The sequence below is a fragment of the Equus asinus genome, chromosome 1, assembly GCF_041296235.1.
Source record: "Equus asinus isolate D_3611 breed Donkey chromosome 1, EquAss-T2T_v2, whole genome shotgun sequence".
NCBI lineage: Eukaryota > Metazoa > Chordata > Mammalia > Perissodactyla > Equidae > Equus > Equus asinus.
Genome location: NC_091790.1, coordinates 189,223,412 through 189,237,363, shown reverse-complemented (window position 1 = coordinate 189,237,363; position 13,952 = coordinate 189,223,412). Strand labels below are relative to the sequence as shown.

Sequence of the window (13,952 nt, the reverse complement as noted above, 5' to 3'; positions counted from 1 at the left end):
ATTTTATGAAGGTGTATGGCTAGTGGGCTGGGCTTTAGAAGGAGCCATGCAAGTGAGGGGCCCATCACTGTGAATCTGCTTTGACCTAATCTGTGCCAGGCCTGTGCTCAGCCCTGGAGTTGCAGAGGAACATGGAAAACCTTCCCTGCAGTGTGCTTCTGCCTGACCTGTCTTAAGAGGAAATGACTGGACAGGAAAAATTAATACCCATTTATTCCTTATCAGTTATCTGAATCAAGTCCCACAGGTGTAGGCTGATACGGGGTTGGCCCATTGTTTCCAGGACAGGCTGACTGCAGGCAGCATCCAGAGGAGAATATTCCTTCCTACCGTGGTCTTTTGCTAAATCAAGTCAAGGGCACTTTCCACAGTGCTTCCTTTGCAAGTCATGTCCAGGAGCTATGCCAGTTCTGAAGTTCTCCCATTCTCCGCTAAGGAGTGCCTACATCTTTGGCAGGTTATTTCCTTTCTCCCTCTATCTTCTCTTGTCACCATCGCTGTGAGCCAAGATTTCTTCCAAATTCCCTATCAAGAACTGAAAGAGGTACAGGGTACCTGGCCATCAGACACATCAGAGGAGGGAGAAGGGTTGATGAGTCCCAAAGAGGGGGCTGGTGCTTCTGCTTCCTGTGGGTTTGAGTTGGGTGGTTATCCACAGGGAAGGTGCGCGATGGGCTTTCCCGCAATTTAGCAGGTCCTTACCTGCTTGGTGTAGGGAGCCCAGTAAAAAGATGAACAAAGTCTTCCTCATCTAAGAGTGAAGTAGTTGGGGCTCTTGGGGTGCCCAGGATTTCTCACAATGCAGTGACTCTTATAAATTCAAGAAGAATTCATCAGTCCCCTCCTACATTCTTGAGGCTCTGCTCTCCATCCTGACCTATTTCAAAGAAAAGTCCCTCGACATTCTCTTTTGCCCACTCATTGGATTGGCTCCAAGAAGGGGACATCAGAATGATATCACAGGTGAGGTTGGATTCCAGTGACTCAAGCTCCAGATGCATCTGTTCCCAACTGTGGACATCTTTCCCGTTTACCCATTGGCCCCTCAAACTCCACATGGTTCAACCTCAAACCTCCTTGGGGTTCCTGGTTCCTGTTCCTCCTCTTCCTTCTAGGTTCCTAGATGTGCAGGACATACTGCCCTGCCCAGTGGGGACTTAGTGCTCCCTCTCCTTTCTACCCCTGACAATATTTGCATTTCTTTTCTCTTGGAGTTCTCACATTTCTGTGAAAAGGAAGTGTTTTTTAATTTTTCCAAAGTCTTGAGAATTAAATTAGATAATGCATGAAAGTGCTTAAGTCAGTAAAAAAAAAATCTATTTTTCACACCAAGGAAAGGATTGTACCATACAGGCAATTTTGCACCCTCCCTTCCTTTTTTAATAATTAAAAAAATGTAATTTGGGTAAAAACACTCCACCCCCTTTTATAAACATATGCAATGCATTGTACATATCTTTCAGTTTCAATAAACACACTTACACAATAGCACTTTTTAAAAAATGTCCACTTAGTCTTCTAAATTCTAGAATATATAAATATATTCCAGCCTACTTAACTATTTCTTATTAAAGGACATATAAGTTTTTTTTGAGCTTTTCATTATTGTAATAGTGACCAATGTAATTCGTAATCATGAGAAGTATAAATTTTGTGTGTATTGATAATCATTTATCTAGTTAAAGACAGAATAAAGACTGGAAGAAATGTTAAAGGTTATTCTGGGTGATATACATTATATATGAAAGGTACATATTATATGTGTGCTGATAAAGCTTATCTAGTTAAAGATACGAAAAGACTGAAAAAAATGTTAATGATTATTTCTGGGTTGTAGAATTAGGGTGACAAATTTATTCTTTCTATTTCTCTTTACTTTCCATTCATTTTTATTCAAAGTTCATCTGTTACTTATAACTGGGAAAAATAAAAACCACTTAAAATGTTTTTTTAGAAAAGTATCAGGGTGTGTTTCACGAGCCACAGCTTTGAATCTGTGCCTGAGAGGAAAAGTCCAGAAGGCTGCCCATTATCATCTTGGAAGGGAAGCAAGGAGCTATGGAGCAAGACGCCCGCCTTGAGACAACTTCTGACAATCTTTGTCACCTCACCTGCTTTTATCTTTGTTTCCCCAATCTGTTTCCCTGTGATGATCAGTATTAAAGCCCATAAAAACAAGAGAAGGCAGGTGTGCATGTCTTCGGTGCAGAACAGAAGGAGGGACTGGAACAATGGCCCCCAGTCCACTGACAGTTTGGGAGCAGGTGTCAAAGGCACATTCAGGGGAGTGAGTAGTTATGGGTTTAAAGAAGACAGATGAACAGGCTCCCCCATCCCCAATCAGAGATCTCCCCGCTTTTCTTCCAGGCAGAGGCAAGCACTCTCATCCCTCCAAGCTGATTATTTAGGCATTTTCCTCCAAGTCTCTAACTAATACACTTCCGTTTTAGGCATTACTGGTTGATGTGCCAAGATGGATGAGTATAATTTATTTTTCTCTCACAGTCCCTCCCTCCCACCACATACAAGCACACTTCCCATCCTCCTGTTCTCCCACACTCCCAGCACAGATCAATATTCGGTGCTTATGTTATAATGACTATGATGCTATTCAGATCTGAATCACAAAGCTCCTTTCCTGCTCAACTTTTTGTTTACCCTGGAGCTAAAATATTTCTTGTTTTTAGTATGCTTACTTTTCTAAGTACTTATTTCTAATTCAATTCTAGACTCTCTGCCTGTTGTCTGAATCTCTTAATAATTTCATTCACATTGCGCAGTCGATCAGCTTCATCTTCTTGGTGAACTTCTCCTGGAGCCCTCCGACTTGCTGCAGTCTGGATTGGTGGTTGCCTGTGCCTGGTGCTCAGCTGTCATCCTCAGATGCCTCTTCACCCTCATGCTGGGAATTCCCTTCCTGTCAGTTCTCAAGTCTAGATTTCTTGTTCCCATATCTTCCTCTTTCTTTGATGGAACACAATTCTCTAGTAGATTCCAGAGAGAGAGTCCATGGGAGGTAAATTTTGTAAGACTTTGTGTAAGTGAAAACGTGTTGATTCTTCTCTCACACTTGATTGATAGCTTGGCTGGGTATAGAATTTTAGGTTGGAAATAATTTTCTTTCAGAATTTCGAAAGCATTGTTTCATTGTCTTCTAGTTTCCAATGTGATTTTAAGATGTCCAAAGCCTATGTCCTCTTCCTCTTTCTCTGCAGGATTTTGTACAGGCTCAAGTCATGCTGGGTTTTCTGTCTGTTTAACATTTAACTGGGAGAGTTTATCTAGTCACAGTGTCTAAGTCACAAAATCAACAATGAGTATCCTTTTGCTAAATCCAGTAGACTTCCTCTTAGTAATTTTCCATCCACTGACCCCCACCCTGCTCCTTGGCTATAAATTTTTACTTTTTCTTGTATGGGGACTTGAGCAAGCTCTTGCCCATCACAAAATCCCATTGTAGCGCCCCTCCCTTTGAATAAAATCTGCCTTAACATCTTTAACAAGTGTCATGAATAATATTTTCTTTAACAGGAGTACATGAGAGCTCAGAGAGAAGGGTTGAGGCTTAATTTCCCAATATGTCCAAAAGGTTAAATGTTCCTGGTTGATGGGCCAAAATGGGACTACAAAGAGAGGAGAAAAATGTCCCACCTCATCATTAGCTTAAACCTTTCAAGTTGAATGTTCTTACTTCAATTCCTGTTGTCACTTGTCCTTATAACAAACACACTGTTACAATTTGGCCCCATGACTCACTTTCTCATCAGGGCTCCCCCACTTCCCAGCTGAACGCTGCCACTGGCTTCCCCTGGGCATCAGTTTCCTCATAAACAGACAATGCAGTGTCACCCTACCCACCCTGAAGTACTCTTGAGATATCAAAATGAAAGTGTTGTGTAGTTTTTAAATACTGTATAAACTTAGATGTTAATATGACCCCCAGGGACACATTTCTGTGGCTTTGCCAACCTAAAATATTAATCCTATCAGACTTTTAGGATACATTCCTGAGGCTGCAGATTTTGACATTTTACATCTCTTAGAAAACATGCAAGTCACTGTTGTAAAGGAAAATGGTCGGGAGTGTTCTCTTGTTTGTACGTAAGCAGACTGATGAGATGGTGAAGGGTGGAGAGAGGAGTAGGATGGACAGAGAGAGTCTGCCTATGTTTCTATGGGATGTTATCAGGGTGGCAGTGGAGATTTGCACCCAGATTCAATCCATCTGAGCCCAGAATGGCTTTTTCTGTAATGGTTCACGAGGCTGGCTGTGTGTGACATGGGGTAGGGAGAGGGAGAAGGAATAAGTGGAACACGTAATTGGAAGGTCTGAGTATAGAGTGGCAGGTCCTTACTGTATCATATTTGTACGTCCCCATAGATCCTATTTAGAACAAGATGAAGTGTAAATCAATAGCTAAAGTTAATTCATAGCATGTCATGACTTGTGGCACATTATTAGAGCACATCCTCCAAATAAAATCTAACAAAAAAAGAAACAGAGACAGAGAAAGAGAGAGAAAAAGGATCTGAAATCCACCTGACAACTAGAATGATAAGCTTAAAAATAATTAGTAGATCCAATAAAAGTAACTCCATCCCAATTGACACATGTTGTGACACCATGTGAAGAGAGCTGTGCATCAGACATTGATCCTTACATGTTAACGTGAGCCCCTAAAGTAGACAGACACTATCTACTTTAACAGCTAGAACAGAAGAAACAACACAGAGGAGTAAAGTGAAAGCTGTGAAGGGCTGTGCAGGTAAGGCCGTGCTACCTGAGGGGCTGAGTGGATGCCACAGAGCAAGGGGTCATTGAGGCAGAGATGCAGCCTTGGACCAGCCCAAGCACCTGGAGTCCAACAACACAAAAGAAAACAAGGATCATAGAAGACAAATCTTAAAGAACCAACCTGCAAGAAATGGAAAAGCTGAAACAACAGTAAAACTCAGGCTCACACAATAACATCTGCTATTTAGGGGAAATGTTAAGAGAATGCCCTGACGTGCACTACCTTCCTGGGAAGTACCCACACATTTCAGAGGGAATAAGAATGAAAATTACTGCTACTTATTGAGCTCTGCTATGCCCTAGGCATTGGGCTGAGCATTTATATATATTTTTTCTTCACAGCTACTCCTTGAGGAGAGTACTATTGTCTTTATTTTATTGAAGGGGACACAGGCTTGCAGAAGTTGGGCAACATGCCTGGGTCACACACTAATAAGGCAGAGCCAGATTCAAACTTGCCTTTGGTCTACAATGTGCCCTTAATCAGTGTCATGGGCCAGTGATGACGAGTGAGGAGACCCAAGCACTTGTCCTGGATAACTCTGTGGCTTTGGGCCCCATTTTCTCTATCTATAAAATGACAGTGCAAGGCTGGATATATTTCACAGGCTGTTCTCATTCTAAGAGGCTGAGTTTTAAATCAATAACCTGTACTTTATAGGAGAGACATTTAAGTCAGAAAGCACATGTACAGTAAATGTGAATCATACTCATGGGAAAATTAAAAAAAAAAGGAGTTGCCATCATGGTAGCAGATGAAATTAATATGAAATTTAAAAGAGCACTGAGATACACATTAAGGTCATCATAAAAGGTAAGAGATATGCTGAATTAGTAAAGCCTGGTAATTACACTGAATGCATATATCTCAAACAGCCACTAGGAAACTATACAATGGAAAACCTAGCAGAAACACAATTAGTACATAGAGATCTGTCTGTCTATCTATCTATTGTCTCCATATCTACCTATCCATCTATCTATCTATCTATCTATCTATCTATCTATCTATCTATTTACCTATCTATCTACCATCTATTATCTATCTGTCCATATATCAAAGGGTACCAATAAGAAGTTATGAGAAAGAAATGGGAATGCTAATGAAATGAGGAGAGGAGAGAGAGAGGAATGAATGAGAATGGAGTTGGAAGTTCTGAATATAGAATGATGAGGGAAGAATTTATTGATACATTGTGTGAACCTAAAGGTAGGACACGATAATACACTGAAGCAAATAAATGAAAAAAAATAATCTTCCCATGAACATAAAAGGTATTTGGCAATTACAAAAAGGCAGAAAGTCCATATCATATTATCCCAACTACATGTAATAATCTTGAAAGAAAATAACATGAACAGAGTTAGAAAAGTGCTCAGCCACTTGAAAATTTTGAAATACTCCCTTAAATAATTTCTGAGTTAGGGATGAATTCCTGCATATGATAAGAGAAAACACTTTTTAAAAATGAAAACCAAGCTCACTATAGTAAATAAAGAATCACTATAAATGTATTTTGACAGTATCCAACTTCTGTGTAATGAATAGACAGCTTATGGCCAGGAAAAAGAGACATGAAATCACATGAATGAGTGCACATCTTTTATGACTTAATGAAACACAAATTAACATTTGTTATGGTTTCATCACATGCCTATTAAACTAAAAAGCATAATAATAAAATCCAATGTCAGTAGGTTTTTTATGGTACCAGGCTCAGTTCTGGAGGGATGGAAAAGAAAATAATGAATCCCTGACCTCACAGAATCCAGTAATACCTAAATGGCTGAGGCAGTGGTAGCATACAAACATGGTGGGGTGTGTGTAAGCCTCCCTGAAAGTGCTTGCTAAGGTGTTCAAAGCAATCCCTGAGAGGCAGTTACTATACACGGTTAGTTTGTTAGTACGAAGACTAACAGAAATGCGTAACTAGAATAGCAGTGGGAGCTGTGTCTTCCTCACCCTCGTATCCCCAATACCTGGGGCACCCTGTGCCTGCCACATAGCAGGTCCTCAAAGAACATGTGTTGAATGAATGAAATGTGCATAGAGAATTACAGCCAAAAATTAAAACATAAGTCCTATATGATGTACTCTCTGGTTATACCCTTATACAAAGATATCTATGTTCATTTTAAAAGCTCAAAAGGAAGTTTGCAATGAGCTAAGTATAGCATGTTTCCCTTCTCTGTCAAGGTACTTAGATTCATAATTTTTAAATTAAAAAAAGTTATTCACACATACTCATACCACCTCCCGTGTGTTCCTGCCCTATGTGTGCAATGTATTCCATTCTATTTTGGAGCGTTATGGGTCTAGATTTATGCATCTAGATCAGTTGTTCTTGGGCCCGGCTGCACATTGGAGTCACCCAGAGCTTTATGCACTCGCCCTGCCTGGGCGCGCTCCTAGACAAGCCCGTTAACTTGTCTGAGGGTGATGCCTAGGCATCGCTGATTCCAATGTTCAGCCAGGACACAAAGGCCACCTAGGCAATAAAATTCTTTCATACACTTTATATTTTATTGCATAAAATGTGTTCAGTCATTCTCCAGAATAATTCTTTAAGCTGTCTTCATGGAATCCTGAGTTCAAAAATACCCAGCTAGTATTGTTAAGAAAAAGTACTTGACCAGGGTGGGCCATGCTGACAAATGCAATCAAGAGGCTGGGGTACCCCTGTTCCATCCCCACTCCTCCAAATTCTAGCATCCAGGCTGGGCAGACTTAATAGCTTCTGACCTCTAGTAAGAGAGGGTTGGTGGAGGTTGACTTGTGAGGCCGTGTTCACCTTGAAGAGAGGACAAGCCAGGGAGGCACTGCTAGAAGTTCTCACAGAGGCCAGAGTGAGACACCAACCAGGAGTGAGAGGGGCCTGGATGGGGGACACACCCTGACAACTGACCTCTGTCCTCTTCTGTCCATGTGATCAAAAGGAGCCTGAAGGTGGAAGTCTGGGTCTGCTGTTCAGTTTGAAGACACAGAGGACTCTGGCAACCCAGACTCTAGGCTGTGCATCTCTTGTCAGTGGGGAACTCCACATGTGTGAGCTGTGCTTTGATCCTTGGTCCAGGGAAGATTCTCTGGGACTGGGGTAGACAATGGCACTCACTACCTGTGTTCACTGAGCTCTGTGCTGTCTCCAGACCTTTTCCCAGCACCTGACTCTCTCCTCCTGGGCTTGCCTCTCCAGGACTGGGGTTAGGTCTGCTTGTCTTTCCCCTCCCCACCTCTCCTACCTGTCCAAAGTGTAGCACAGTTCATGGATCTGACTTGGAGTTCGGCAGGAGTTCCCTGTAAACCGAAAACAACAGGGGTCATGTGTTGCCTGGAAACTGAGGTAGGATTTGGGATTAAAAGGCACCCATTGGGGCCAGTGACAGACTAGTACTAAATGATCTTATGGGTAACCACATCCTTTCCCCTCCTCCAGGCTGCCCATTCTCCAGGGAGGTACATTTGGTTTTGTGGCACCCTCCCTGGCCATGCTGTCCCTTCCTGCCTGGAAATGCCCCGAGTGGACACTCAATGCCAGCCAGGTAAACACCAGCTCTCCTGAATTCATCGAGGAATGGCAGAAGAGGATCCGAGAGGTAATGGGGCAGGGGAAGTGGGTGGGAGGAATGGAGGGGTACTCAACAGGGGCTCCCGAGTTGACTCATTTGTTCAACATGCGTTGTTCAGCTCACTGCTGGGCAAGATTCCAGGCTTTAAGATACTGCTGTAGGTAAGACAGACAAGGACCCTGCCGTCATGGAGCTAACACACTAGTGTGTGTATGTGGCAGGCAGAATGGGAGGGAGCGACAAATACCCCAATAAGTAAATAGAAAAGGAAAATTTCAGAGATCATGAGAACAATGAAGAAAATAAAAAAGGTGATGAGCAAGAGAGGGATTAGGGTGGAATGGATGGAGAGTGAAAATAGGTTTACTTGGAAATGCTTACATATTTCATACTTAGTCTATGACTCATCTTAATCTTACACAAAATTTCAAGCAACAGATCACATCCTAATACTCCAGCATCATAGTAGGAATTGGCTATTTTCACATTGTGAAATACTTGTCCATACAATATAGCCCAGTATACTCTGGGTCCAGTTTTATTAGACATGCTTCAGTTTGGTAGAATAAACTCTGGTGCTGGCATCTCTCATCCCAGACTGAAGATGTATCTAGAAATATTGCTAAGAAATCATTTTCTTATTTCCAACTTATTTTAAATGTAAAGGGCAAAGGAGTGTTATTTGATACAGTATTTTGTCTTTCTGCCGCCATCCTTCTTTTTACCCACTGGGAGCCCTTCTTAGCCCATTCCCTTGCTTCTGTTGGAGAAAGAGATTTTGAGTCATTCTCTGCTATCCTTTAAATAGTGGGCAGCAAAAGTAACACTGTTAAACCCTCTTGTGTTTCCTTCCCCAAGGTACTTTGAAATGATTTAATAAGCATATTGTCACTGGATCCTCTCAATTGGTTAAGATGCACCCTGAAAACACTGCACTTTCCAATCCAGCAGTCAGTCACATCACACATAACTCGGACCACTGACTGGATTTAGACGTGCCTTACTTCTTCCAGCAAGGTCCTTCTGTTGAAATGCTATACTCTTTCAGTCTCAGTCTTTCTCAGCTAGGTGAGCAGCACCTTTAGCAAGATTCCAACCTGTGCTTTTTGAACTCGAACTCAAAGACACACATAGTGGCATCCAAGTCTGTGTTGCTAGAGTTAGATTATCTTGTGAGGTGGTGTCCACCCCAGGGGAGGGGGGACTGTCACTTGCTTATGGATCCTATGAACCCATCCTGGATAAAACCTTTTCTTCTCCTGAATATAACTATTTCCCTTTAATCGCCCCTTCCTTGTTTGAATATTTTCCTGACATCAGTCAAAATGTGATTGGGATCTCTGACCTCAGTGTTATTTGGTGACACTCAGTAGTGGTCTAATTCTAAACAGTGCCCGGTAGAAGACTAGTTAGCAATGGTCTTTCAGAGGGAGAGTGGTTGGGTAGCTGCTCCAAGCCACATCCACACCAAAAGCCCCATGGCAGAGCTGAAGCATCTGGCTTCTCTCGGGGTCAGTCCTCATTCAGCATGCACTCCACCACCAACACTTCCGATTCCTCAGGGAGCACTGACTTGTAAGATCACAGTAGACAGTCTGGGCCAGAACTTGTGACTCTCAGCCAGCACCTTCTGCTGTTCTTCCCTCTCCAAAACAGCCCTTTACCCGTGCCTGTGCTCTCATATGCAGTCCAAAAGGGCACCCAGATGTGGGTGAACTTCAATAACCTCATCAAGTCCTTGTGCTTCCTTTTTATCTCAGGGTGGACCTGGAGTTAACAGGGCTTTTTTAAAGAACTTTTCCATGTAATTCCAGAGCAAGATATAGTTAAGAATTTCACTTCTCAGGGTGGTGGGCCCTGGATTTTTTCCAGGTTGACTGGTTAATCTCCCAATATTGTGGGTTGCACTACCTTTTCCAAATTAGGCTTTTTTTTTTTCAGTGCAGCCTAGTTTTATTATTTCATCATAGAATGAATCACAGAACACATGTAGTTGCTGGAGGCGTTCTTTTGTTTTTGTTTTTTCTGTCCTTCAGGGATCCTATACTTGGCATTAGTAAATCCAGATTAAAACCAAGCAAAGAATGAGAAGCAGGGTTGCCTTACCCTGCCCTGCTAGATGCCAGGGGCGGGATTTCCCTTTCACTCAGCCTTCCTGAGAACTATAATTCCTTAGGCAAGAATCTCTTACCTTCATATTATCCTGGAAGACAGACCTGACAGGGAAATCCTTCTCTTCTCCCACCTGAGCACTTCCTTCCGCTGCTCAAATCCTCCCTGTGTTCTGATGAGGTGTCTGCCTCCACCACTGCAAGGGCACGAACCATCACCACATTCAGAAGCAGTTACCTGTGTTTTGAGGACAATGGGCAAGAGTTACAGGAAAGAATTCCCCTGGGCCTTGAACAGTATTAGTCATGAGAGAGCACGTTTAGGGATACGGGTCGTGCTGCGCCTGCATTGAGCACTGCATCCCAAGGGTCAGAGACACCATATTTTCTTTAATACATTTACTGTTTATTTTTGTGTCTGTGATACCTGGAGTCCTCTAAGGCAGAAGTCAGAAAACTATGGCTCTTGGCCAAATCCAGCCTGTGGTCTGTTTTTTTTCTGCCCACAAACTAAGAATGGTTTTTACATTTTAAAAGGTTGTTTAAAATAAGAATATGTGATACAAACCACATGTGGCCCACCAAACCTGAAATATTTTCTCTCTGGCCTTTTAGAGAAAAACTTTGCCAACCCATGCTCTAAGACACAGGGCCCAGGGAAGGGCTTCCTCCTGCCCAGGGCTCAGATGGTAGTCTCGACTACTTTTTCCACATCACCTCCAAGTGTCCAACACAGTGAGCCCAAACCCGGAGTCTTCTCTGTGATATTGTAGCTCCCTCTGCTGGTCCAATGCTTTCTCCAGTGCTATGACAGGAGAAAAAAGTTCTTATCAATTTCACCCTCATTTTATTAATCGACTGATTGGTTGGTTAAATTCACTGAGCCAGTCTATCAGAATTTAAGGTACATTCACCATATCTCGCTGAGTTATATTTGTCTACACACCTCTCAAGTCTTGAAACCACTGATGGTGGCAGGCCAATTGTCCATCACAATCCCAGCCCCAGATGAAAGTGATGTGAACACAGGACCAATAGGAATGTCCTCACTTAACAGATACAAGAAGTAAAGGAGAGGTAAAAGTGAACAATGACTCTATTTTAAGGAAATGGTGGTAGCAGAAAAAGTAGAAAACCATGAGAAGAGATGGCAAGTTCAGTTTTCAACAGATTAGACCAATTTAAACTTCACCTTCTAGTATCATGGTAGTTTTTATTTATGTACTTATGTATACTTATATATAAGTGAAATAAATGACAGGAATGATACAAGTGATGAGAGGGAGAAATTAGAATTATTTTGTTATTGTAAGGTGCTCACACTACCTATGAAGTGGTATAGTGTTATTTGAAAGTGGACTTAGATTAGCTGTAAATGTATGTGGCAAACTCTAGGGAAACCACTGAAAAGTAAAAAAAAAAAAAGAAGTATAACTGGAGAGAAAATGGGATCATACAAAATCCTCAATTAAAATCACAAAAGGCAGAAAAAGGGTGTAAGGTAGAAATAGGAACAAAGAACAAGGGTAACAAATAGAAAAGAGTAACTGATATCGTTGATATTAATCTGTTTCAATAGTCACTTTGAACATCAATGGTCTGAATGCATCAATTAAAAGGCAGAGATTGTCAGAGTGGATCAAAAAACAAGACCCAACCATATGTTGTCTACCAGAAACCTACTTTAACTAGAAAGACACACATGGATTAAAAGTAAAGGGATGGAGAAAGACATACCATGCTAACACAAATTGCAAGAAAGTGGGAGTCACTATGTTACTTTCAGAAAGAGCAGATTTGAAAGCAAAGAAGCTTTTCAGGGATAAAATAGCACATATAACATCCAAACCAGTAAAGTAAAACAGGAGAAGTAAAGCAAATTCTATCAGTCCACGAGATCAGGGGCTGGCAGACTATAGTCCAGGAGCCAAATCTGGCCAGTTGCCTGTTTTGGTAGAGTCCACAAGCTAAAAATGGTTATATATGTATTTAAAGATTGGCACCTGAGCCAACATCGGTTGCCAATCTTCCTTTTTTTCCTTTTTACTCTTCTTCTTTTCCCCAAAGTCCCCCCGGGACATAGTTGTATATTCTAGTTGTGAGTGCCTCTGATTGTGCCATGTGGAACGCTGCCTCAACACGGCCTGATGAGAGGTACCATGTCCGTGCCCAGGATCTGAACCAGCAAAACCCTGGCCTGCCGAAGTGGTGTGTGTGAACTTACCCACTTGGCCACGGGGTCAGCCCCAGTTTTGTATTTTAAATGGTTGAAAAAAATAAAATGAAGACTAGTATTTCATGAGATGTCAAAATTATATGAAATTCAAATTTCAGTGCCTTTAAATCAAGTTTTCTTGGAACAAAGCCAGGCTCATTTGTTTACTGCTCACCTGGAAAAGTTTTGATAGAGCCCATATGGCCCACAAAGCCTAAAATATTCATTATCAGGTCCTTTACAGAAAAAAAAATGGCCAACTCCTACAAGAGAAAGTAGGAAAACAGAGAAAAATAAAGCAGCAAGATATTCGATACAGTGCTGAGTGATGCTGGTATTATGAGTCATCATCATCATCATTGTGATCAATAAATAATTTTGAAGGCAACTCCCTGAAAAACTTCCCATTAAGTGAAAATGTCCAACAGCTCGTTGGAAATCCACAGCTGGAAGAGGAGCAAGATCAGAGCTCTTCTTTCCTCGGTTCCTTTGGGGTCCAGCTTTGCCCCTGCACTGCCTCTGAATGTACCACCTAGGGCTGACCAGATCTAGAAGTGGGCTGCAGCAGCTGGGCCTGTCATGGTGGCCTGGGCTCGACTGGGGCCCACAGTCCTGCTGCAAGCTGTGAGGGGCCTGAGCTGCACTCTTCCTCTTCAGTTGCAGGGTGCCATCATGGTCGCTTCCTGTGTCCAGATTCTAGTGGGCTTCTCAGGCCTCATTGGCTTTCTCATGCGCTTCATTGGCCCCTTGACCATTGCTCCGACCATCTCCCTGGTGGCCCTGCCTCTCTTCAGTTCTGCGGGCAATAATGCCGGGACCCACTGGGGGGTTGCTGCCATGTAAGTACTCTCTGGGGAGGGAGTGGCATCAAGTTCTCTTTGGTGGAAGATTACCCAGGAAGAATAGTAAGAGTGCTTGCTGTTGGCAAACTCTTGTGCTTTAGAAATACTCTCATGAGCATTATGATACCTTGAAAAGCAGGAAAACTGCTATTTTAATTTATTACTCTTACTACTTATTACATTATTAGTACTCACAGACGGTGAGTTCATCTCAGGCAGTGTATAAGAACAATTAGTGCACTGTTCACAATTGTTGATACTACTAGTCCCTGCCTCCTATATTTTCATTGAGCAAATGTTTGTGAACTTCTGGCCCCCAGGAAGGCTGCAAAGACATGGCCCCAGAACTCAAACATCTTGTAGTGTGTGGGAGAGAGACAAGACTGGGATCCACGTACCTATGACACCAGGAGACAGTGATG

At 42.3% G+C, this 13,952-nt stretch overlaps 1 protein-coding gene across 8 annotated transcripts in view; it reads left to right on the top strand.

Moving 5' to 3' along the window:
- Positions 1–13,952, top strand: part of LOC106829998 (solute carrier family 23 member 1-like) — a 54,129-nt gene that overhangs the window by 13,140 nt on the left and 27,037 nt on the right. For all 8 annotated transcript variants that reach the window (XM_070514106.1, XM_044780385.2, XM_014839367.3 and 5 more), the window contains 2 exons: positions 8,230–8,389; positions 13,346–13,527. In XM_070514106.1, coding sequence (XP_070370207.1) covers positions 8,230–8,389; positions 13,346–13,527 — 342 coding nt within the window. The remainder of the gene's footprint in view (positions 1–8,229; positions 8,390–13,345; positions 13,528–13,952) is intronic.